The sequence below is a fragment of the Camelus ferus genome, chromosome 29, assembly GCF_009834535.1.
Source record: "Camelus ferus isolate YT-003-E chromosome 29, BCGSAC_Cfer_1.0, whole genome shotgun sequence".
Taxonomy (NCBI): Eukaryota; Metazoa; Chordata; class Mammalia; order Artiodactyla; family Camelidae; genus Camelus; species Camelus ferus.
Window position 1 is genome coordinate 19,094,235 of NC_045724.1, and position 24,817 is coordinate 19,119,051.

The following is a 24,817-nucleotide window of genomic DNA, read 5'->3' on the forward strand; positions in this document are numbered from 1 at the left end:
ACTTACATATTTAGTATTCAATCAGTGCATGTGAAGATTCTTTTTTTTCCCCTTCCATATTCTCCCCTATCATGCAGGAAATGCACCATTCCTGGCTGTCTCCCATCATGAGAAAGCAGCAGCAGGACTGTCGTTATTCACAGTGCCAAGCTCTTGGGGACCTGTTTTCCCTGAAACAATATAGATCTGTATTCATGCAATTCTGTGTTACCATTTATTGATGCTGGTTGTGTTGTTACGATGCTGTATCATCCATCATCACTCATGAATATTGGCTTCTAGTGACTCCCTCAAAGGTTGTTGCTGTATTTTGTTGACGATGACCGCAAGTGCAAGTCATATCCAGAGTATGCAGGAAAATGTGAACAATAATTTGCTTTCTGGTTATGTTGAATTTACCACTTGGAATTTTATAACATAAATATAGAACAGTAATATAGGGTCTTTCTGCTCTGTCTTCTCTTGAATTCTTTATGCAGTAATCACTCCACTCCTAGAAAGTGATTATTTTAGTGTTAACTGCACCTGCCTTCCATCCTCTACCACTAGCAGAGAGGACTGTAGGAGGGATAAGAGTGGCCTCATGGTACAAGGAATGTCTGTCCCTCATTAGGATGGCTTCAGTTGACCTGGGAAAGCATGATGTCCTCATATCAATGGAACTCAGTCGGGGTCACACAGAATAAAGGATGACTGATGTCACCCTAGGTTGGCCTTAGGTGCTAAATTCAGAGGCAGCAACATAAAACAAAGCCAGCAAGAGCTGAGACATGGGTCTGCAAATGCAGCTCAAGCCATGGGTCCGTGGTATTAAACCTTCAACTTGTCCTGTGTTTGATATTTGAGAGTCATTCAGAATCATCATGTCAGGGCCATTCTGGCAGCTCAGTTTCACGTGGTTCTGTGAAAGAAATATGACACCAGGCTCAGGATCAATCCACTTGCCAGGATGCCCTCCTGGAAACCAGGGTCAGCCCAGAACTTCAAGAAACCGCATGGCATGAATCCCAGAACTCCTTGGGGGCATCTGGGCAAACTCATGTGCAGAATAGATAGTGTGAAAGCACAGGGAAGGGGATCAAGAGGAATTGAGGCCAACGGGGATCCTGGTCTAACCTCGGGAACCTCCAGGAGATTCTGCTGGCCCTGGCTGGGCCAAGGCACTGGAGGAGGCCATAGGAAATTTCAAAAGAGATGCTCTGGGGACCAGATCCAATGCAGAGCCAGGTCTGAGCTTGGTTTGCCCTACCCAGCACTGGTAAGGCTCAGGCCCAGGAAGGGACTGAGAACTTCAAGGAAGGCACTCCCCAGGGCCAGGAGTCTTAGGGTGATGCTGCTTGCAAGTGTGAAATGCAATGTTTTTCAGTTTATGCATTTCTGGAAATGGTTTTTATCATCCTCATCCTTAATTGTTGGATTGAGTATAGAATTCAAGGTTGACAATCATTTTAGCTCAGAACTTTGAAGGCCTTTGCTTCACTGTCTTCTTAGATCCATTGCAGTGAATGATGAGAGCTCTGATGCTGGTCAGAGTTCTTGTTTTTCATAGGTATCTTTTAAATTACTCTCCTTCCTGCTGAAGCATCTTAGTATCTTCTCTTTATTACTGATGTATTGAACTTTTATAGTGCTGGGTCTAGATGTTTATGTGTGCACATGTGTGTGCTTGTATGTGACTTAGGTAACTCTTTGCCTTGGGCACTTAAATGGCATCTTAATTTCTATACCTATATCCTTTGGCTCTTGGAAAATCCTCTGTGATATTTCTTTGATTTCCTCCTCTTTGTTTTCTCCTTGTGTCACTCTTTAATTAGATGTGGGGCTCTCTTGGATTAATCCTCTACATAGCTTTCCTTTTCTCTAATTTCTTTTTACGTCTCTTTGTTCTAGTCCCTGGTAGTTTATTAGACTTTGTGTAGAATCTATTTAAATTTCAGAGTCATATTTTAATTTTATGATAGTTCCTCTTTGTTAGCTATTTGTATTTTGTTGATGCAATAACTTTTTACCCTTTCTAGGAATATTAATTAGAGAATTTCGAAAGATTAAATTGTGTTTCTAAATTATGTCCACTCCTTTCAGAGTTGCATATTCTACTTTTTTATCTTGGTCTCTGTCTTTTGTGTTGTGTATTTTCCTCAGAAGTCCAGTGCTCTTGGGCTGTTCCATCATGTATATAAGAACCATACAGTAAGCTGATCTTGAGCTGTGTGTATGTGTGTGTTGCAGGTGAAGGGGGAGCAGACAGTGCTTGCAGGCTAATAGTTCTATTTAATGTGATATAAAGAAGTGGGCAATAATCCTGGGGACCCACAATTCTCAGATTGGAGGTATTTTTTCTGTAAGCATTTCATTTCTTTGGAAAAGAATCCTCTCCCTACTTGCATGCTGGGTGTATTATTTGCTAGGGCTCCTGCAACAAAATACCACAGACTGTGTGGCTTAAACAACAGAAATTTATTTTCTTATAGCTCTGGAGGCTGGAAGTCCAAGATCAAGGCGTTGGCACGTTTGGTTCCCCTGCACTTCTCTCTTTGGCCTGCAGGTGGGCACCTTCTCACAGGGTCCTCTCACGGCCTTCCCTTCGTGCGTGTGATCCCTGGTGTCCCTTTTCTTATAAGGGCAACAGTCTAGTTGGATTAGGGCCCACCCTGATGATCTCATCTCAAGCTAATCACCTCTTTTAGGGACCTGTCTCCAAACAGAATCTCATTCTGACGTACTGGCGATGAGGACTTCAGCATATGAATTAGGGGAGGACACAGTCCAATCCATCGATGGGTATCTGTCAGTCTGCCAACAAGGAGACGATTTGAAAGTGTGAGATTAACTCTTGGGTCTAGAGCAGGGTTTCTGAACTTTGGCACTTCTGACATTTGGGGCTGCATGATTCTTTGTGTTTATCAGCATCTACACTGATACCAGTCATGACAATCAAAACGGGGGTAGGGAAAAACTCCTCCCTTCTTGAGAATCAGTCTGTGGGTTTCTCCAGTCCTTTATTACGACCGATGTTGCAGAATCCCGAGTCTCTCCGAAGTTTAACAGGTGGATGACTGTATTTCCTTCTTTGTAGCTGTAGCCTGTGGCTGCTATTTTCCATCTCCCGCAAGCTTGTTGATGTCTTGAATGCACAATGGGTTTTCATGGTTTAAGAGTTTAATCTTTTTTCTTCTTTAAAATTTTAGGAGTTCTTAGGACAGAATATAGATTAGTATGGATGGTCAGTGTGCTATATTTAAATATAGACTCCACACCTTACCTCCCAGATTATAAATGAGAAAACTAAGACTCTGAGAGAGGAAGTAATTTGCACACAGCTGCATCTAATAATAGTAAAAAGACCGGCCTGGAATCCGGTTCAATTCTCTCCCAGTCCAGTGCAATTTCCACTAACTCAATTCTGCTATTTCAGCATGGTTTATTAGTAAACACACTGCCATTCTCTTCAGAGAGATCTGTCTTTAAAGGAAAAAGACCTCAACACATTATTGGATTTTTTTGGATAAGTTCTAGTAACAGAAAAAGCTTTTAAGAGGAACTCTTTATCCCAAACTTGAATTTCTCTTAAAAAGAAATTAAATTCCAGTATCAGTAAATAACGCTGTTTAAAAGTGGGAGGGTTGAGAGTAGATGGCTACAATGCTCCGTCCTCTAGTAAATGATTACAGATAAAACATGAATGTCATCATTCGTTCATTTATTCTTTCTTTTAGTTTTTTTCCCAGAACTTTCTGGCTAAGGACAAGCCTTGCAATAGGGTGTGTGTATGTGTGCACACCTACTCAAGAGCCTTCTCTGTGTCTGTGTTGTGGGTGTGTGTGTGGTGTCTGTGCATTTCCAGGTGGCATGTGTATACATGCACTGGGTGCGCTAAATTTGAGTTTATTCAAAAAGGAAGAAACAGAAGTTTAGGGGACTAGTCCAGAGTACAGCCAATGCTTCATCCAAGAACAGCACACGTATATTCAGTATTGCTGATTTTCATCCTTTGCATCCACGAAGTTCTCTTCTAACACCTTGACAGATGGTGATCTGACCCCAACCCCCCATATCCCTGTTGGGGCTGGCAGTCCTGGCAGCCCACTGCCTGGAGGGCTCCCGCTGCCCATCAAAGTCAGTTCTGATGAGGCTTTCAAAACACACACGTGTGTCAGGTGCGCGAGAGCAGCACCGATGGGCCCAGACCCTCTCATCCCACTCCCAGGAGGGGCCAAGAACTCAGCCCTCTGGAACCACGACCTTGACCAGCTGAATGCACTGAATGCTGGGCTGGGGACCAGAAAGGATGCTGTGGACTGTGAGTCTCCAGGGTCTGAGAATAGGGCAGATGATTGGAGACCAGTCTGCAGGGGAAAGTCCTGCAGGGGAAAAAGTGGGCAGAGTTAAATCATTCTTCTTTTACCACGTGTGCTAATTTGCTTCATTTTTTCAAACATTATAAATTCTCTGATGGAAAGGACTTTTCTCTAGTCTTTTTCAGCATCTCCCATAGGGCCCAGCAGATAGTGGCTGAATACTGGTTGGTTGGTATGAGTATTCTGTTCTCTGTTTCAGTGGTGCTTGAGTAGTTATTTCATTCATTTGTGTATTCAACACATTTATCAAGTGTGCCAAGCATTGTTTTAATTCTGGGTTACAACAGTGAACGAAAGAGATGGAAATCCCTAGAGGGACAACAGTAACTCCGATAATTAACAAAGATGGTTGGAATGTGAGCTCTCAAGTAGGAGGGGGGATTTCAAGACTGTCTTGTGTCTCAGCCAGTCCCGGGACCCATGGTCCCACCTCTGCAAGATGCTCTCACTCAGCAGTGGGGCGCTCTCACCTTCCTGCAAGCTCAGGTTGAAACTTGTTTTAGGGTCTTTCTTCTTAACAAACAATTAAATGCTCTGTCTGAACGTTGCGTCTGGCTCCTCCTACCACCACTTTATTCTCTTTTCTCTTTTATGACAAAACTTTTTGGGAAAATGGTCCTGATTTACTGTCTCGACTTCTGCTTCTCCACCCATTGCTAGACGGCTTTCCTCTAAGACATTAAAATCATACTTGGGAGGGTTACTGTGCAGATTATAAAGCTGGTGGCTCAGCCTCAAACCACCTTTCTAGATTCTGCTTTGGGATTCCGGGGCCAGGAGTCTGCAAACTCTACTTCTTTGCCGTCTGGTTTCCACTAGGTCTTTTTTTTTTTTTTTTTAATAGCAAAATTGCCAACTTTAATTTAAACCTATCAATATCCATTTTAAATTTTGAATGTAATGTCCTGAAAAATGTTTAGAAATCCAAAATTGCAAGACTTGGTAAACAAGAGAAATGCCTAACTTCATGATGTTTATAAGGCTCTTCAGATTCTTAAAAATACTTTTGTCTTAAGTTTTATTGAGCACCACCTTAAACCATTCCGAGATTTCATCAAAGGATCTTATACCTACACTGTTTGATCTGTTGTATCTAACTGCATTCTCTATGATGGCTATTCATTATCCAATGTTTTGTGACAGAAGAACTATTAGAAGTTAACTAATGTTTGTATTTCTTGCCGAGAGAGAACACTAGAGGGAGACTGGCAGGCAGGAGGGGACAAGAAGGGCTTGCTGTTTCCCGTCTGCTTGCTGTCTTGGTCAGCAACTCCTGAGCAACAGCTGCACACTCCAGATGTGGTAGTTGGTTCCGGTTTCCTGCTTCCACCAGCACCCCCAGAGCCACCGCATGACCTTCCCCACAGAGGTCCCAGCTCCTGCTCTGCTGGGTCCATCCTCCAAGCTTCTAAGGCACCAGCTCCAGCTGAGCGGGACCCCCTCCCCACTCCCCAAGTCCTGGCTCCCTGAAGCCCTTCTCTGAGCTCCAGAGGTGTCAGCACCAGCCGGGCAGCACCCAGCTCCCTGGGGCCTCTCCTCCAAGGGCCCGGATTCCAGTGACTCCCACCTCTGCCCTTGGTTTCCCTGGCTCGAGGGGAGGTGGTTGCTTCCTGCAGCTGGAATCTCTGCTCTCTCAGCTCTCTAACCCCTGTTTACCCAATTCTTTATATTAAATTTTCCCTAATGAAATAACTAGTGTGGTTTCTCTTTTGCTAACTAGACCCCGACTGACACAGTCACCAAAGCCTCCAGGTTATCGAATCCACTGGATTTCTCTCAATCTTTATATCATGGTGCTTCCGGGTAGCATTTTACTTCTCTGAGTACCTCTCCTTTAAGAGCTCTCCTTCCCCTGGGCCTCATGATACCATTTTTCATGAGTTTCCTTCTTGCTCTTGAACTAGTCCTTCTCAGTCTCCCTCTTGATCTCCAGCTGCCCCTTAAATCTCAGCTTCCTCAGCTCCCTCTCTGCTCTCCTCATCCTGCCCCGCCTGGTGCTTCCCAGTCAGGGCTTCAGCCTCTCACTGAGGACCCCAGTCCTCCGGCCCTGCCCAGTCTTCTCTCTGAAGCTCATGCTCCCGTGTACAATGGCTCATAGGTATTTCTCCCTGAATTTCTCCCAGGCTCTTCCATCTCAGAATTTCCCAAATCAATCTTGTTGTCTTCTCACCCCAGACTCTCCTGCCACGGTCACCATCTGCCCCATTGCCCAGGATGAAATGATGAGATTCGTTTGGACTTCTCTCTCTGTCCTATGTCCTGCCTCTTCTCACATTTAATACTTCCTGAGGCTACAGCTTCCATCTCCAGCCCCTGCCATGGGTGAGGAATCAGAGCTAGCACCCAGAGCACTTACTGTGTTCCTGAGCATACAAGGACTTTGCATGCAACTTACTTCATCCTGACAACAATACCTCTATGAGGTAAGTCCTACTATTATCCCCATTTCACAGATGAAGAAAATGAGGCACAAAAGGTTATATGACCTACCCAGGGACATAACCAGTAAGTCACAGAGCTGGGATTTGAATTCAAGAAGACAGGCTCTTAACCATGCTGTTTGACTGATCCCAGCTTGTGGGAACTGGTTTAAAGGTTTTTGACTGGTGTCTTCTGTAGCATTGTGCCTGGCACACCGTAGGCACACAAAGTGTTTATTATCACCATCATTTCACATGTTACCCATCTAGTCCAACTAGCCTGAGTGTGTTTTCTGAAATACAAATCTTCCCTTATCATCTCCCTGCTTAAAGCCTCACTGACTCACTGTCAGCCCAGGATCACATTTCAGGTTCAGAGTCCTTCAGGAGCTGGCCTTTACTGACCTCTCTAACTTTTGCCTTCGAGCACTTTCCTCTCTGCACATCATTCCTGGGGTACCAGGAGCACCTTCTCAGCTTTGCTTCTTTTCATCCGAGGTGGCCCTGTCTGGAGTGACCACACTTCCTCTGTTTGTTGACCATTCCTGTTCTTCCTTCCAGTCTTGTCTCAGATATTGCCCACCCTGGGGAGCTCTTCCAGAACCCTCTCTCCCTTACCTCCCCCGTCAGAGTAGACTCCCTTCTCTACCTACAGAGCGCTCACCATACACGTCATTGTTGTTAACATGTCTTCCTGGCTGGGCATTTTTTCAGATTCCACATATAAGTGATATCATATTTGTATTTCTCTGTCTGACTTACATCACTTAGTATGATCATCTCTAGGTCCATCCATGTTGCTGCAAATGGCATTATTTCATTCTTTTTTATGGCTGAGTAGTATTCCATTGTGTATAATATATACCACATCTTCTTTATCCAGTCATCTGTTGATGGACACTTTGGTTGCTTCCCTGTCTTGGCTATTGTAAATAGTGCTGCTGTGAACATTGGGGTACATATATATTTTTGAATTAGAATTTTCATCTTTTCCAGATACATGCCCAGGAGTGGGATTGCTGGATCATATAGTAAGTCTATTTTTCATTTTTAAGGAATCTCCATACTGTTCTCCAGAGTGGCTGCACCAAATTCCTTTCCCACTGACAGTGTAGGAGGGTTCCCTTTTCTCCACCCCCTCTCCAACACTTATTATTTGTGGACTTTTTAGTGATGGCCTTTCTGACCAGAGTGAGACGATACCTTGTAGTTTTGACCTGCATTTCTCTCGTAACCAGTGACGCTGAGCATCTCTCATGTGGCAGGGTGGTCTTGACTGCCTGACAGTCCCTAAAATAACATAAGAAAACTTTGACAAAACAGCGTGACCTGCTCTTGGCTTTGAGAATCCTACCAAGTGGTGGGGAAATAAGAAGCAAGACTCACAGCAAAGGCAGCAGGCTCATCAGCTCCCTGAGTCTTGTCTCATGTTGTAGGGAAAAAAGAATCATGCAAATGCTGTATAATTGTTTGTCTTCATTATGTGAGCTTGTTCCTCACTTCGTTATGCACAGAATTTGCAAGTTGCTTTCTGCCTTCCTCCCATTTCAAATAGCTGATTTGAAATTTCAGGAAAGGTACATATTAATTAGCAGGACTCCATATAGCAAATATTAATTTAGAAACTGTGTGTGAAGCATAAACATCAACTTATAATATCGTTTATAGAATGAGAAAATGCACCAATGTTTTCAAAGCCTAGAAACTTGGGGAGGCTGGAATCTATTTTGAGGATCTGGGTAAGCACATTTGTTAGTAGATTATCCGAATTGCTCTGGGAATAGCAGCGGAGGGTGGATGGTATGGGATGTTCTGTGTGGTTTATACAGAAGAGGTATGGGGATTAAAATTAAGGAGAAAAAACCAAGAACAAACGGCAGGATGACTGTGGATAATGTCTGGGTAAGTTTCCTGGGTTGTTCCGGCTAAGCCCAGGCATCTTAGTTCATATTCTCTTGAGGGATATGGGCATTAACGGTATAGTGTTTCTCACAATCACACCTTGTGGTTAAAGCCGAGGAAAGAGACAGCCCAGGAGCAAGGTGCCTGTTCCTTCAGAACCGCATGACATCACCCTGCCCCTCCCAAGAGCTTCTGGGAGGCCTGAGCGAGAAAGAGGAATGGGAGAGAAAGGACCCAGGACCCCTCCACATATCAGCTGAGAGACATCAGCCAAGTTACCTGCCCGTTCTGAGCCTCCACTCCCTCATCTCTGGAATGTGGATAATAATATCTACCTCCCATTAGGGTTCCAATGAGGATTAGAGATAAAGAAGGTAATGCTTCTGGTAGAAGCATAAACAAGGGAAGCCAGTATTATACTTTTCTTGACCAAAAGGGGCAGAGCTGAAGTGTCCCAGAGTTGCCAGAGGGAAAGTCTCAGTGGCTCGTTCCTGAGAACCTGCTCAGCTCCTTTCGGGTGCTCCCCAGACAATGTGTGATAAAATCCCAGCAGATACAAACATGAGTTGGCATTTTTGTATGTCATCAAAACCCCAAAGCCCCAATTTTTAGCCACTTAATCTTATTCTTGATTCTTACTTAGTCCAGTAATTGGCCCAAAGAAGATGCTCAGGGTTGGAGAGAATTGATGTGGTTTCAGGGGCCCCAATGTTACTTTGGGTTGTGATTGAGACGGCCAGACACAGGGCTCTGCTTTGAGCCGTCCCCTTCTCAGTGCTCCCAGCCCCATCCCGAGCAGTCTCACCACCCTTGCGCTGCTCCAGGAGTCCACCCGTGAGTGCGGGATGATGTTCCCACTGGCACCATGTGCTGCATGATCAGGAGCCGCCCCCATGATGAGACACAGAAATGGGACAGGAGGAAAGCAACAGCTCTTCTAGAGAAACACAAATGACCCGGCTTCCAGGGGTTTGGTGAAGAGCCTGCTCTTTCTGCATCTCCTCCACAAAAAAGCCCTATGAGAAGTTCAAGTGCCCAGAGAGGTGGCTTTTAAGAAAGCACTGAAGGAGCCAAATAAATATATTTATCCATTTTCTAAATTTAGACCAGTGAAGAGACACTGTTTGTGCTTGAAAGGTGTAAACATTAAGAAAAGATGAGAGGAAGCTGCAGGGCTTCAGAAGAAACTGTATCTCAGAATATCGGGTGGAACAGAATGAACGTGGACTTATCAAGGAGATGAGGTCCGGAGGAGGCCTGCCTGCTAGTCTAGGGCTGGCCTCTGGGAAGGCGTGAAGGCAGCTGTACCTATGCTGGCCCCACCCCCTCCGTCTGGATGGGAAAAGGGGAGAATCCTCCAGAGACTGATCCAGGGAGAGAGAGAAGATGAAAAAAAGGGGATTTAAAAAATGTATTATGACTAATTATTTTCTGTTGCCTGACCTTAGAGCCGAGACTAAGGACAGAACAGTAGTGAGGTTCCCTCAGGAGCCATTAGTTTGCGGAAAGAAAAATGAATCCTCAGTCAGCCTGGTGTGGTTTGTTATCCAGGTCCCATTTGGAGACTCTAACAAGTCCCTAGCAACCTGTTGGGTAATGAAGGCTCCCACCAGGAAGTGAGGGACTTCCTGATCTCAGAATGGAAAAGATAAGATAAGGATACAAGAATACATACTTAATTAGCAGTGTTTAATTGTTTTTCACTCCTCCTTAAGGTGCAAAATTCCCATTTGAGTGCACCTACTTTCAGCGAAATCAATAAATGATTAGGTTGAGAATAGTAATTTTAATGCTCTAATATCCTTGAATAATCCTTAAATGAGCAGACATTTATTAAGTAGAGAGACCTCAGCCCAACAGATGTTTCTCGAGTCAAATGATGCTGTTCCTAAGTAAAAATGTATCTCTGTTGGAAAAGACAGGGAAGACCCTGAAATGCATATTGCTAAAGTGAAAGAAACCAGTCGAAAAAGTGACATATTGTATGATTCCATCTTTACATCATTCTGGAAAAGGCAAAAGTATAGGGACTGTAAAAAGATCAGTGGTTGCCAAGGGTTAGGAGGAGGGAGCAGGGAAAAGATGAGTAGCTGGAGTGCAGGGACGTTTAGGCCAGTGAAACGCTTCTGTGCAGCACAGTCACGGTGGATACACGGCGTTGTGCATTTGTCAGAACTCGCAGGGTTTACGGCCCAGCGTGAACCCTAGTGTAAACTGTGGCTCTTAGTTACTAATAGGGGGTCGATGTTGGTTCATCAGTTGTAACAAGCGGACCACGCCAGTACGAGATGTTAGTAGTAATGATAATAACAGAGGAAAGCTAAGGGGAGGAGAAGTGGGGCGAGGAAATAGACAGGAATTCCTTGTACTTTCTGCTCAATTTTTCTATAAACCTAAAACTTCTCTTAGGAAATAAAGTCTATTAATTAAAAAAAATTTTTAAAGAAATAGATACTCATGTAGTGAATCTAGTAGTGTGCCAGAGTGAACTCATACAGGCCTGGGAGAGCAAGTTGTTGAATTTTCAGGACTTCTGCAAGCTGATTGTTGAAGCCATTATTAAAAATCACGTTATATAAATTAACAGTTAAGCTCACAATAAATACTCAAAACTCATCAAAAAAATTTTTAAATCGGCTGGATGACTGAAAAAAGCCTTCAGTATTAGAGAAGAAAGACTTATTTATTTCATTAATAAACATGTATTAAGCCTAATGAATACGGGACACAATCCTAGGCTCTGAGGAGCTGAGATTGGCTAGAACGTCACTGTCCACCTAAAACAGCAGCCACACCATTAGCCCAACAGCAATGATGACTGATGTTTATTGAATGCTGTTTATATTCTAGGCCCTGCATTCACTGTCTCATTTTATCCCACAACTGTAAAAGGAACAAATAAAGAAACTTGCATTTTAGAATGATTTGGCAAATAAATAAATTTGGGGAATTTAAATAACTTGTCCAAGGTCACCCAGCTAGGAAGTAATAGAATCAAAACTGTACTGAGGTAATTTGACAGCTGTCATACCCAGAAATTTCACGTGTCCCCACAGGAAGAGGGGCCCAGGTAACATGCTTTATTCTATCTGCAAGGCTGCTTTGGTAGGTTTATTCTTAGTGAATTCTTCGTGTAAAGATATTAGAACAAATTTCATTATAAACAAGAATCAGATGTGGTATTCTGTCTCAAAAAGCTGAATAACTATTTAACTCTAGACATCTATCAGATTATATAATTTGCTTTCTCCTTGCAGGTTAGAAAAATCCCTTCATTGCAATTATTGTTGTTGGTGGGAAGATAAAAGTACATTAATACAAGACAGAACTTTATAGCTATTAAGAATTAAAGTACAAAGAAAAGAAGTTGGAAAATGAAGTGAAGCTCAAATATGTATCTATATTTAACTTAGCATGAATAAGAACATTAAACTTCACTGCAGCTTGAGGCCATTATATCTTTTCCATTATCCTGACAACACTGTTGTTCAGATCACTTCTAAATTTTATGCAAAAGAGAATAGTGAATGTGGCAAATCATACAGACCCTTTCTTTCCCACACATGGGTTTCATATAACCGTCTTTTCAAGAGTTCATTGACTTAGTTATGGACCACCTTGAACTGGTATCGCCTTTGTCCTAAGTCAGTCTCCAACAACCAGCAAACACCACGTGTAAGCAAGTGTCCTAAGAGTTACAGATTTCAAAGAAGTGGAAGCCAGCACACAAGCTGGGAGACAAGCACACACACACATGAAAAATTAACAGTAGGTCTCACAATGGAAGCTAACATCACATCTTCCACAAACGGATGACAGATGCCTCAGGAGATGAAAAGAGCTTGCAGCAAGGTTCACAAAAGGTCTGTACCCACAGCCAGCAACATCTTTGAAATCCATAGCTCCTGAATATTGGCTGCCTGTCTCTGTCTCTGTCCACCCCTGCTGCTCTCACTGCCTACTCCCTCTTGAGTAATCAAATTTCCCTTTTGAAAAACCCAACATCACCAATTACAATCAGCTTTGTCTGTGAAACTTCTGCCTTTTCACACTCAAAAATGGTCCTCCTTTGCAAGGTGGGCCCACAGATTTCCCTGGGCTCAATTACTGCAGAGAGGAACTCCTTCCTCTGACCAGGAAGTGTGCAAACAGACCATTTCAGCAGCTCCTTGCTGTAAGGTGACCCTTCCCCAGGCAGGTGATCCTCAGAAGCACTGGAATTAGACATCTTCCCATTCCGTGAAACCCCCTCTTCAAGGGTGAAATGTGTCATTTAAAAATTTTCTCCCAGGAGTGGTAAAAGAGTACTCAGTAGCTTTAATCATGGACCTAAATATGGATGGCAAAGAAAGAAAGTGTAGCTGACTCCTCTTAAATGCTTTGGCTTATTGTATCTCCCAACTAGTCCCACAGCTAACACACTCCGTGGTCAAGTTAAGTGTGGGAAATGCTGAAGACTTGAGGATTTACACTGCAGAATAAAAATTTCAGAACACTAGAAAATTCTGCAGTAAAAAATGTTTTTAACTTTTCTTTAAACATCCCCTCATTTTTCTCCCTTTGTAGCATAGGTAACATTTCTAGGAGGGCTCTTTGGGAAACCTTTCTTTAGAGTCAGGAAACGTTCATGAATATAAATACCTAATTAGGATGCTTGGTTGATGGATTTCTTTCTTATGACCAACTATTGTAAGGTGATTAGTTCCTGCAAATTGCCCTTCATGAAAGAAAGTTCACACATATCCTCTCACTGCCCTCCATCCATTATCTAGAGCCTAAAACAGAAAATTTGATGTATTATGATGTAAATAGAAAGGTCAGTCATGTCTGTTAAGACCAGGGCTTGTTAGAGAAGCAGAAACGTGCCCCTTTTCTGATGCTCTGAGTCATCTGCCTGGGGTCAGTAACTTCCTAACTTCTGGAAAAATAAAGGAACAGGTAACAAAGTCCTTGCCATTTTCTGAGGAAAGGAGAGAGGTCACCCAATGATGATTTCTGGATGCTGAGAGAACTAGTGACTGATGGGGAAGGGGAATCCCTACCCCTACCAACCCCTGAACAGTAGTGTGGCCGCCCAGTTAGTGTCTTGGGCTCCTGGAGCTGTCTTGTTCAGCTCCCACCATCACTGGCGTGTGATGCTCATTCTGTAGAGGTCTGGTGGTAATGACACAAAAAAACCATAACTCATTTGTTCATCTTCTTGCCCCTTCAATCTACTCTCCCCACTGCATTCAGAGAGGTCCTTCCGAAGTACATTCATGTTTACCCCCCCCTTCCTCTGAGACCCTATTGAAATGGTAGTATAAACCCAAAGTGATGAAGAGTACAGGGTAAGGACCATAAGCAGGTGACAGGATTTAATAAACTGAAATAAGGAGAGCAGAAAAAATGAAGCAGTGTCTGGGGAAGCAGCTGTAAAGGGTCTGCAAAGGGTCAGCTGAGGAAGGAGAGCAGAGGACATGGTGTCATTACTGAGGAGAAAGATATGGAAACCATTGCAGACAAAGGGGTAGGCAGCTGCAGAAGGAGCCACCTGCAGAACCCAAGAGAGGCTCAGAACTTGGAAACTCCAAGTATTACAAAAGGCAGGAATGAAAAGGGGGTCAAAAACAGGGAGGATCCTTGAAAATCTGCATAAGGAAGAGTCAACCCCGCTACCGACTTTGTCATCCCACAGGGAGATGTTGAACATTCAAATGTCTACTTGGTAGGCAAAAAGCAAATACTTGCAAAATATATTGTTATTAGCTGAATTGGGTCTTGCCCAACATTTGTATGTCAGAGTTTTGATCCCCAGTACCTCAGAATATGACTGTATTTAGAGACAGGGCCTTAAAGAGATAATTAAGGTAAAATGAGTTTGTATAGGTGATTAATCCAATACTGGTGTCCTTTTAAGAAAGAAGATTAAGACACAGACATGCACAGAGGAAAGATCATGTGAAGGCACAGGGAGAGGACGGTCCTCTGCAAGCCAAGGAGAGAGGCCTCAGAAGAGATCAACCTTGATGTTGGACTTCTAGCCTCCAGTAGTGTGAGAAAGAAAATTTTTGTTGTTTAAACCACCGAGTCTGTGCACTTTGGTCTCGTAGCCCTAACACATTAATACCTGTATTTTCCTTAATGGAAACTGAACAGTTCCAGAGAAAAGTTCTCTGTAATGTGAAATTTTATGGGTATCTCCTAATGACTGCTTCACTATCTGATCACACAAAAAGGAGGGCTGCTTGGTGACAGGGTCCTTGGCCTTCACAAAGAGTTTCCTTTCAGTTTTGCATTGCCTAAAATATGAGAATACAACTCTTCATACATAGTGTTATCTTAAAAGATTTAGGGGAAGTCTCCAACATAAAACAGAGGAACCAAGATAAATACAATTACCAAATCACCTATCCAAAATAGCTAGGGAAGTCACTTAACCTCTCTGGTTCTCATTAAAACCAAATGTCCTCTTCCAAGTCATTTCTCAGTGATTTGATGAGATCTAACTTCTGGCAAAATTGTGGGGAGTTAGCAGCTCCTCCTCCTCCCCCTCCCCCTCCGGGATCTAGGCATTTTGTTCCTCAGCCCTAGTCAGAGCCACTTTGCCTAACCAACTACCTACTGTAGAAAAATCTCACAGTAAGAATAAAACAGTGATGAGAGAGCCAGCCTGGAACAACATCCTCCATATGTCCCAAGAAGAGAGAGATGTGAAGAGATTTGGGGTTAGTCAAAGCCTAGAATATGTTGTATCTTCTCTGGAGAAAGCTCTCAGTCCTCCCCAGCTACACCCATGGTCTTATCCCTTTCCTAGTTCTTCCTGTGTATCCATTTACCTGAATTTCCCCTTCCAAATCTACTGTCACCTCCTTGTTGACATCTAAGCTGAAATATGCCAGTGGCGATAGAGGAGAGTTCATCTCTTACCAACATAAAACAATTTTCTTCTAAAAGCTCAACCAGTTACCATAATAATGATCCATTAACAACTCTGAGCTTCCCCAGAAGACACATTTCTTTCTCTGTTCTCTTATGTCAAAAGTACATTCCATGGAGCAATGTTCCAGTTAGGGGTTGATTAATCTAAAAACTGCCAGAATTTCTCTTTCTACCTTTCTTTGTTTCTAAGAGCAGTTGTGGATTGGTATAGACCCAAAATAGAAGTTGAAATATGCCTTGCATCACTTGTCATGTTAGCTACAAAGGAAACAGCAGAGGTAACCAGAAATGAGGAACAGGAAATTTCTGATAAACAACTCTGCTGGTTATCTAGAAGCTAAATTGAATCATAGACACCAGAGTTTGGAATTGCATTTTGAATTACAGAATTAGAGGTAAGTGCCTCCCACCTATATGATAGTGTCAACTTATTTCAAAATTTGAGTGCGGTTTTGTAGGCATTCCATTCTGTAGTAGTGCTGGAGAGCATTTATTTATCAGGATCCCCTGCAGCACATTTGAATTTGGAAAAGGAAATGATTAAAACAACAATAACAACCTGGGTGCTCCTGAAATGGACACTATCATGGATGTTAATATTTGGAAGTAATATAAATGAGGTTATCTTTTTACGGGCTCAGTATTCATCAGTGAAAACATGCAACTGATGAATTCAGTCCTATAATCAAGCAGTTTAAACCTTTACCAATATAGACTGGGAGGTTAGAATGCATGCTTCTGTCATGGGTTTGCACTGAGTAGACAGATGATGATTGTTTAACTCATGCACCTCTCACTGGTCCTTTCTTTCTCTAATCTGGGAACAGAAAAATCCACAATTAATTTCAGATTCTGAGATCAGAGACAAAGGAGGAACAGTGAGGTTCTGGGAGAACTTAAAATCTTTGCTCTACCCCTGACTGACTCTGGTTTGTGCCCCTTCATCGTGAAAATAGCTCTTGCATCATTTTAAAAACTTGAGCAGTGTTTCAAAAGATTTATTGGTCTTGCCTTTTCAGTCTCATAATCCCTTTGTTTGTTCTTGAGAGGAAAAAGCAGATAGAGGCTTAAAAGCTGGATGTCCCTGCACTCCCATCTCCTTGTTCTTTATTCTTATCCAGCCAGAAAGGTGACGGGACACTTTGCCTCTAGCAGAGGGATATTTTCAGATACTGAGTTGCTGCCTGAGACAACTGGTCAGAGAAGTGAGAAGGGAGAGGAAAGGGGAGGATCCAGAGTCACCCCTATAACTGATTGCTGCTTTCCCCACAGGACTGTGTGTTGATAGACCTCCCTTCCCTCGCACTTTCCCCATCCTCTCCCTTCCCATTCACTGTCTCTTTTCTGACCTTTGGTTTGGCCTTTCGTAGTAAGAGGTCAAATCTCTTGGGAAATCTCATTCAAGAATTTTTGTCAATGGACAAGTCATAAGAAGCCCTTCCATTTTAGGGCTCGTTGACGTCACCAAGGAGGCGATAAATATCTGTTGATATAATTGGATGTGAGATTCAGTGTTGAGATAGCAAAAATTCTGCCCCTCGTTCCCTGGCAGGGCCCTATGATTTATGCAGGAGCAGAGGCAGCACGCAATCGAGCTGTCAAGAGAGCGTCAGCTTATTAGGCAAATGCTGCGTGGTTTCTGAAGAGGGTCGACGCTATAAAATCCCACTCCAGGCTCTGGTGTGGAGAAACTCAGAGCCCAAGTCCGTTGAGAGACTGAACAGAAAGATGAAGAGGGAGAGAAAAAGAGAGTGGGAACAAAGAGAAGGGAAGAAAATCCTCTGAAAAAGCCCCGGAGACGTTCCTCTGCAGAGAATCGCAGCGCCTGGCTCACCTGCAGAAGCGCCTCAGAAGGTAGGGAGCGCCTAGACGGAAAGGCGCCTCCAACTTTGCACTGTTTGAGCTGCCACGATGCCGCGCAGCCGGCTGTCCCTAGGCGTGTGTGTGCTTGTGTGTATGTGTATGTGTGCGGACTGTGCCTCAAGATTCCGATAGTAACTGGGCTGTGGCAAAAGCAAACTTAGACGGCTGCTCATCGTACCCGAACTTGCAGTTATTCCTCGCAGGCTGTGTAGACGAGCCCCCAATCCACCCCGATCGCCGAGAGAAGGATACAAGGGCAGGGGTGGAGAACGAGGAGAAGGTGGCAGCAGTTCTCAATCCAGAGGACAACGATGAAATCATCCGGAAAGGGGTGGGGGTTGGGGGAAGTTTTGAGCAGGTGAGATCTTAAATTTGTAGGTCTTTTGTAGAACTCGGGGAATTGTTTTGGGGGATTGTTAGAATGGGGACTCAGGGACCGCCCCCTCGTGAGTCTCGTAAGAGTCTCGGCGAGGGGCTGAGCTTTGGCGCCGAGCCGAGCAGGTGTCCCCTTCCCTGCTCCAGGTCTCTCTCCAACTGTAGAAGTCCCAGTTCGGGCGCTTCAGCACCGCGGACAGCACCCGCCCGAGCCCCAGTGCTGTGTCTGGGGGTGTCCTGTAGGAAGACCCCAGCAAGTGCAGCTCCCAGTTGAGCTCAACTCTGACCAACTCTTTCTTTCTCTTTCTTTCTCACAATGCCCTCTGCCCACCTCTGTGCCGCAACTAGCGCCTCTGACATGCGGCTGCCGCTGCTCCTGTCTGCGGGCGTCCTGCTGGTGGCTCTCCTGCCCTGCCCTCCATGCAGGGCCCTCCTCAGCCGGGGGCCCGTCCTAGGGGCCCGGCAGGCTTCGCAGCACCCCCAGCCCCTCGATTTCTTTCAGCCGCCGCCGCAGCCCCAACAGCCCCAGCAGCCGCAGGCTCGGCCCGTCCTGCTCCGCCTGGGGGAGGAATACTTCCTCCGCCTGGGTAACCTAAATAAGAGCCCCGCTGCCCCCTTGTCGCCCGCCTCCTCGCCTCTCGCCGGCAGCCGCCTTTCGCCGGACGAGGTGGCGGCCAACTTTTTCCGCGCGTTGCTGCAGCAGCTGCCGCTGTCCCGGCGCCCGCTCGACAGCCCTGAGCAGCCGGCGGAGCGCGGTGCCGAGAATGCCCTCGGCGGCCGCCAGGAGGCACCGGAGAGGGAGAGGCGATCCGAGGAACCTCCCATCTCGCTGGATCTCACCTTCCACCTCCTCCGAGAAGTCTTGGAAATGGCCAGGGCTGAACAGTTAGCACAGCAAGCTCACAGCAACAGGAAACTGATGGAGATTATTGGGAAGTAAAACGGTGCGTTTGGCCAAAAAGATTCTGCATTTAGCACAAAAAATAAAAATAAAAAATAATACGGTATTCTGTACCATAGCGTTGCTCTGATACCATTTGTTTATTTTTATATAGCTTGAGACGCCCACACTCCTTAAGTAGCATGCACAAAGTGTATTCACCTGCAGTAACAGCAACATGGCGTAATTTGTATTGTCTACTTTTAGTTTCTATTTCCAGGTGTCTTTAACGGTGTTTTAAAGAGAGTATAGACCCAGGGGGAAACATTTTGAAGAAGGAGACAAGTCACCCCGTTGATCTGGTTGTGGTCTGAGCCAACGAGATTGTCATTCTCTTGGGTGGGTGAGAAAAAGAGCTGTCAGCTCTTTGAATCAACTTTTCCTTGTAAATGTTTCCGTAATAAAACATCTTTCCTCTTGGTCAATGTGGGTGTGTAAGAGAATGTTGAATATTTATATTTCTAATAAAAGCTGCAAAGGTAATCATGACTTTATTTTTCCTCTTCATTGCTCACAGGGGAATAGTCTGAGCTCCTCACTTCCTCCAAATTGACTTCAGCACAAGAAAAAAACAAAACTTGCATTTTATTTTCTACTAAAAACACAAACATATGTCAGTGCCTCACACAGATCTTACAACCACCTTGAACTCACCTCTGTACTCAGATTGCTCCTCTGAGGATGAGTTTAAAAATTTGAAAAGTTGTGTCTAGCTCTAAGGCTCAGTAATTCTATAAATGGAAGATTCATTCATAATGGAAGTAACATTTAACCCTGATTAACTATAAGACATGAAATAATTGGGGAGGGTGGGAAAGGAGGTAAGGAAAAGAGAAGGGTTGAGGCAAAGCTTTCCTCCAATTATAGGGCCAGAATGCTGCATTGGTGTTTTGTTTTGTTTTCCTATAAGAAAGGCTTTATCAAACTATTACTTTGGTACCATTAATTTTTTTCTAAGCTATTTTCCACTGCTGACTTCTAATAGGGGAAACTTGATAGCCTCTCCACTTAAAAGAACTAAAAGTAGTTGCTATAAAATGGCCCTCAGGAATATTTTTCTTATACAGCTTATTTTGACTTTAATAACTTCACAAACACCTCCTTTATGTCTATGCCAGCCCTAATTACTTTAATTCTTAGAAATATATACTATCGCTATGCACTTCTAAAATCTAACAGCACACATATTTAGTTGTACCAATTAGTTTAGTTATAACTTAAAAATTCAATCAAATGTTTAATACTTCAAAGTTAATCTGGATGTATGAAGATGCTTCTTCCATTGGGACCCTTTGAATTCGCTTGACTAACAGATTAATAAGATGATAGGAAACACAATAAATCATTGTAAGACTAAGTTGTTAAAAACAGTATTTATTTAAGAGTTCATACAGAGTAAAGTTATACTTATGTTTTGAAGAGCATTATGGTGGGACAAATAAAACATGGTTTAAATATATATGTACATGTATAATGTGTACTGTGTGTGAATATATATATATATATATTTAAATACATGCAGTTCCACAGTTCAGCAGATTGGTGCCAGGGTGGATACATGAGAAAGCAGACAGTTTCTATTGAAAAGTCTTTTTCCATTAAAGTGCCTGATATCTGTGTATCTAAAACCAAGATTAGAAAAATGTCAAAAAATGTCCTAGGCCTTTAGCCTTCTGGACTTTGTCCAAGTGTCACCAGAGTCAAAGAACATTTCTGGACATCCATCCAGCGACATCTATTATGGAAAAGAGGAAACCTCTGTGAAACATTTCATACCTTTGGTCAATGATTTATCTCTTGTCCATATATTGATAAATCGGTCACTTCTGAATTAACACTGAATTTCACTGCCCACCTGCATTGTTAAAGAGGAAAGAGAATACGAACTACTACGATGTCATAACAAAAGCTGGTGCCTGTTAGAGACGAGAGTGTAGTGCCCACTTTTTTCAACACTTGCCACTTGTTAGTGACGCATGCACACACGTACCACACCTACACACCCTTCAAAATGTTTCCCACACAATCAATGATTTGCGTAAGATCAGGTTTCTTTTTTTTCCAATCCTTTCTGCAACTATTTTCTCAAAGCATTGTTTTCCCTCAATGTGTTAGATAAGTCATCTGGAATTTAAGGGTATTTTTTGTAGAAATCCTGTTCAGAGGTCCCTTTCATCATCTGCGTGATTTTAGTTTCATGTAGGTTCCCTACTGCCTGCATACATCTCAGCCAGGCAGACAGAGGGGCAGCAGCTGGAATGAACATCATTCATTCAGGGAGTTCAACCAGGAAAAGGAGAAGACATGGCGAGCTGGCTCAGAATCAGCTCCACTCCCACTCCCTGAAGCCACAGGCTGTCCCTGGAGAGGAGGGTCCTCAAAACCAGTCTGCAACAGAAGAAAATCTGTGTCAGAGGAAGAAGAGGCTAGTCCTTTTTGAATTGGCCCAGCCACTTTTCTACTGAGGAGAAAGGATAATAATAATTATATAGGACATAATTATTATTAGGGATGGAAAGCAAGCTCGGGTTATCTTGGCCATGGCCAAGAGCCATGAAAGGAATTCACACTCATGACCCCAAAAGGGGCAACAGTAACGCATGCAGTAGAGGAACGTTCTTGGGAAAGAGTCCAGGCTATTCTACTGTTCTTTTAAAGTCCACCTGGATATGATTTACTGAGGTGAAAGTCACATTAAAGCTAATCAAATCTGGGTTTAGAAAAGTCTACAAAATAAAATCCTAATTTAAATGACTTTGCTACACCACATGATGTATTATAATCACTCCACTGCTAAAATCAGAATTTCTATTAGGATGTGAAAAATACATACATATATATATATGTAATTTTTGCACAAATGCAGGCATAGTTTGAGCAAATCATGAATAAAAGGACTTTTTTTTCCCTCTAGGCAATAAAATCTAATAACATCAACATCTCTAAAGGGATATCTTTTATAGATACCAGACAGATACAAGTTATGATTTTTGAAGTAACTGATCAAAATCTAAGCTCATAAGTGAAATGTATTTATGCTTTGAGTCTAAATAACAATAACTTCGTGGAATGAGAGACAGTCATAGACAAGTCTTGCTGAAATTCAATTTGCTGTATAAACTCAAACTCCTTACATTAAAGGTACCAGACAAACACAGTTCTTCCTAGGAGAACTGCCAAACACAGACTAACATATTCTGCTGACTTCACTGGCAAAGCTCCCCCCACCGGATTAGGATGCCACTGATGTCAAAGCAATGAGGTATGCACGTGCATTCAACCCAGAAAGCCCAGGCTGGTTTTATGAAGCCGCTATTCTAATGGACAACACCTGCCACAGGCAAAGAAGAACTTTGGTGAGTACGTCGTTCTGTTGCCACTCAAAACAGTTTCAAGTGAAAAATGAGGGCTTGTCCTGCACTTTACCAGATTTTACCCTAATTGGTATTTTGGGGTAATGCTTCAAGTTTAGTAAAATTATCCCAAGTTCTTATGGCTTTGGGATTATCCTTCCTTCTGCCATGTTTCTCCCTGATGGCAAATTAAGAAGGGTCATGGACTCATATTAGCCACAGTAGAGTAAAAAAGCACGTCACTTTCTATTAAGGAGTGGTTAAGACGTAAGTGTGACTGGGATTTTTTTTTAAAGGCTGTTATTAGATTCTGTTGGTATTAGGTGAGCTACCTCTTTGTCCTTGAAGTTGAGGTGGCATAAACATCCTGACAGAGCCCTGTGCCTATTTATGCACATCGAACTCTCCTTTCCTCCATCATAGTCACCTTAATCTCAAGAATCCTAAAAATAAATAAATAAATAAATAAAAAGCAAGTGATCTGGGCATATCATTAACATCTCAAGTACCTTTTTTCTAACTGTTCTGTATGGGTGGATAGTGAATTCTGCCTGTGGACCGTCAGGGTTCATTTTGAAGCTTCTTTTCCTTGAAGGCAATTTCTAATCTGGAGGACATTTCCCTGACAGTTGTTCCAAATATCTAAAGGGTTAAACTAGTTGGGTAAGGTATTTTCTACGGAGGAATAGGGTCTTTGTGACACTGCTGGTGGCTTACAAATCATTGGGACTGCTTTTGGAATCTGTATATATTTCTTTGTTTTTCTGTACTCGAGATTGAAGTCTATCTTCCATTTAAAATGTTTCAGCTGTTAATACCCGTAAGCCTTCAAAACTTGGTATGAAATAGTTTGGATTCGCCACTTTTATACCCCCATGTTTTCTGTCAGTTATTAGATTTTCCACTAAACAATATGAACCAATGCTACCTTTCAGGGAAGAAAGGCTGGTGCCAGAGTGGGACCAAGAGCAGAGAATATCCTGAGTGTCTGTAGGTGATAACACTGTCTCGTTGGTCTTGTGTATGTAAACGAGACCCCTCAATCATCTCAAAAAGGAAGTTTTGTGCAAAGAGGCTTAGCCTGGTTTTGGATCCCAGACCAACAATTTATTAGCTGTATGCCTCGGAAAAGTCACTTAACTTCTCTGAGCCGTAGTTTTCTCTTTTGTGAAACAGAGATGAAACCCTATCTCACAAGGTCGTTGTAAGGACTGAGTGAATAAAGTAATACACCGAAAGCACTTTGCACATGTCTCGCTTATATTAAGTGCTTCATAAATGTCCATTTCTTTCCTTCCTTCCTTCCTTCCTTCCTTCCTTCCTTCCTTCCATCTCATATCAGTGAAGAGGTGCTTCTGCCAGGCAGAATCACTGGGGCCTATTTCTACAATGAGGAACTGTATACAAGAGCCACAACCCCCAGTAAAGAAAGACGATTGTATTTGTGATGCTTATCTTTCCAGAACCGGACACCATTTGTATGTCTTAGTTCCTCTGGCATGTTATAACCATGGTTATCCATCACCCATTCCAGGGTGTCTCCAAGTAACCCAACTTTATATATGGCTGTCTCATAAAGGAAGAATGAGGTAAAGCTTTAGAAACCTTTCTATATGCACAGCCCATTAAATCATAAGCGGACGTTTTCCCTACAGCCTCCCTCAAGTGGAACTGTATATATGTTTTCCTTTGAATAGTTTTCCAAATGTTGGCTCGCCTTCATCACACGAAGTCCTGTTCCTTGGGAATAATAATGTCCGACGAAGCTGAATACAGGGCAGAGAATGAGAAGTACTGATCTCCTCTACCTGCTTATGAGCTTGTCCTGCATTCCAGTTTAGTCTGAGGTGTAGGAAAAGGTGAAGAGAGGACTGTTAGTCCCAGATTATTTCTAAATTTTACAGATTTTCCTCAGGTGACAAAACAAATGAACTAACTTACAACCATCATTTAATACTGCTCTAGCGGCATGGGGCTTCAGATAATTTGAGAAATATGAGTTTTAGACATAAAATAGAAACAGGAAATGGAACATGGAGGCAGAATTTTCCATATCAGTGGTGAGATCCAGTTCAGTTAAGATCCACAGAAGACCAGCAGAAGGGAGAAATAGACCTTTACTTAAAGAAAAGATGAACTTGACCAGGAATGCTGGGTATTCATGAGCCAAACTCACTCAGAAACACACAATCTTTTATTTTCCTTTGATTTCTTTCCTGTTACTATCAAATGTCCTTTGAAAGGGAAAACTTAATGTCAGATTTTGGCCCTAGGGTATCTTTTCCCTGCACAGAAGAGCAGGGTGATGAGAGGTGCTTCTACCCAGAGCTGAGTGATGTGCAGGCATCATCTTTGGCAAGCTGCATCATCTAGAACCATTTCTTGGTGCTGGGGGTTAAGGAGCATGTATTCTGCCCATGGCTTGTGGACATCTGTCTCTGTGTGCAGGACAGCTCCAGGTTACAGCCAGTGTTTGCTTGGCCTGAACTGTGTGGCTGCATGGTATTTTGAAAAAGACTTGAATTAGTTGCAAACATTAAAAAATCAGGAGCAAGGATGTGGAGAAACAGAAACTCTTGTGCACTGTTGGTGGGAATGTAAAATGTTATAAAATAGTATCGTGGTTCCTAAAAAAATTAAACATAGAATTACCATATGATCAGCAATTCTATTTTAGGAGTGTAT

General features: G+C 43.0%; 2 protein-coding genes across 9 annotated transcripts in view; one reads left to right on the forward strand and one right to left on the reverse strand.

Annotated features, from left to right (window-relative positions):
• CRH (corticotropin releasing hormone) overlaps nt 1-19,262 on the forward strand; it is a 72,763-nt gene extending 53,501 nt beyond the window's left edge. The window contains exons 1-5 of one of the 4 annotated variants that reach the window (XM_032469860.1): nt 3,704-6,781; nt 7,775-7,809; nt 14,580-17,455; nt 17,655-17,822; nt 18,188-19,262. In XM_032469860.1, the coding sequence (XP_032325751.1) occupies nt 17,776-17,822; nt 18,188-18,779 (639 nt within the window). In that variant the 5' untranslated portion in view covers nt 3,704-6,781; nt 7,775-7,809; nt 14,580-17,455; nt 17,655-17,775 and the 3' untranslated portion in view covers nt 18,780-19,262. Of the gene's footprint in view, nt 1-3,703; nt 6,782-7,774; nt 7,810-10,570; nt 17,456-17,654; nt 17,823-18,187 lie in introns of those variants that run through there. The other 3 variants (XM_032469861.1, XM_032469858.1, XM_006193747.3) reach the window with 3 other exon arrangements.
• Nucleotides 19,263-20,137: 875 nt separating this feature from the next.
• TRIM55 (tripartite motif containing 55) overlaps nt 20,138-24,817 on the reverse strand; it is a 38,306-nt gene continuing 33,626 nt past the window's right edge. For all 5 annotated transcript variants that reach the window (XM_032469918.1, XM_014566891.2, XM_006193750.3 and 2 more), the window contains one exon: nt 20,138-21,167. In XM_032469918.1, the coding sequence (XP_032325809.1) occupies nt 21,062-21,167 (106 nt within the window). In that variant the 3' untranslated portion in view covers nt 20,138-21,061. The remainder of the gene's footprint in view (nt 21,168-24,817) is intronic.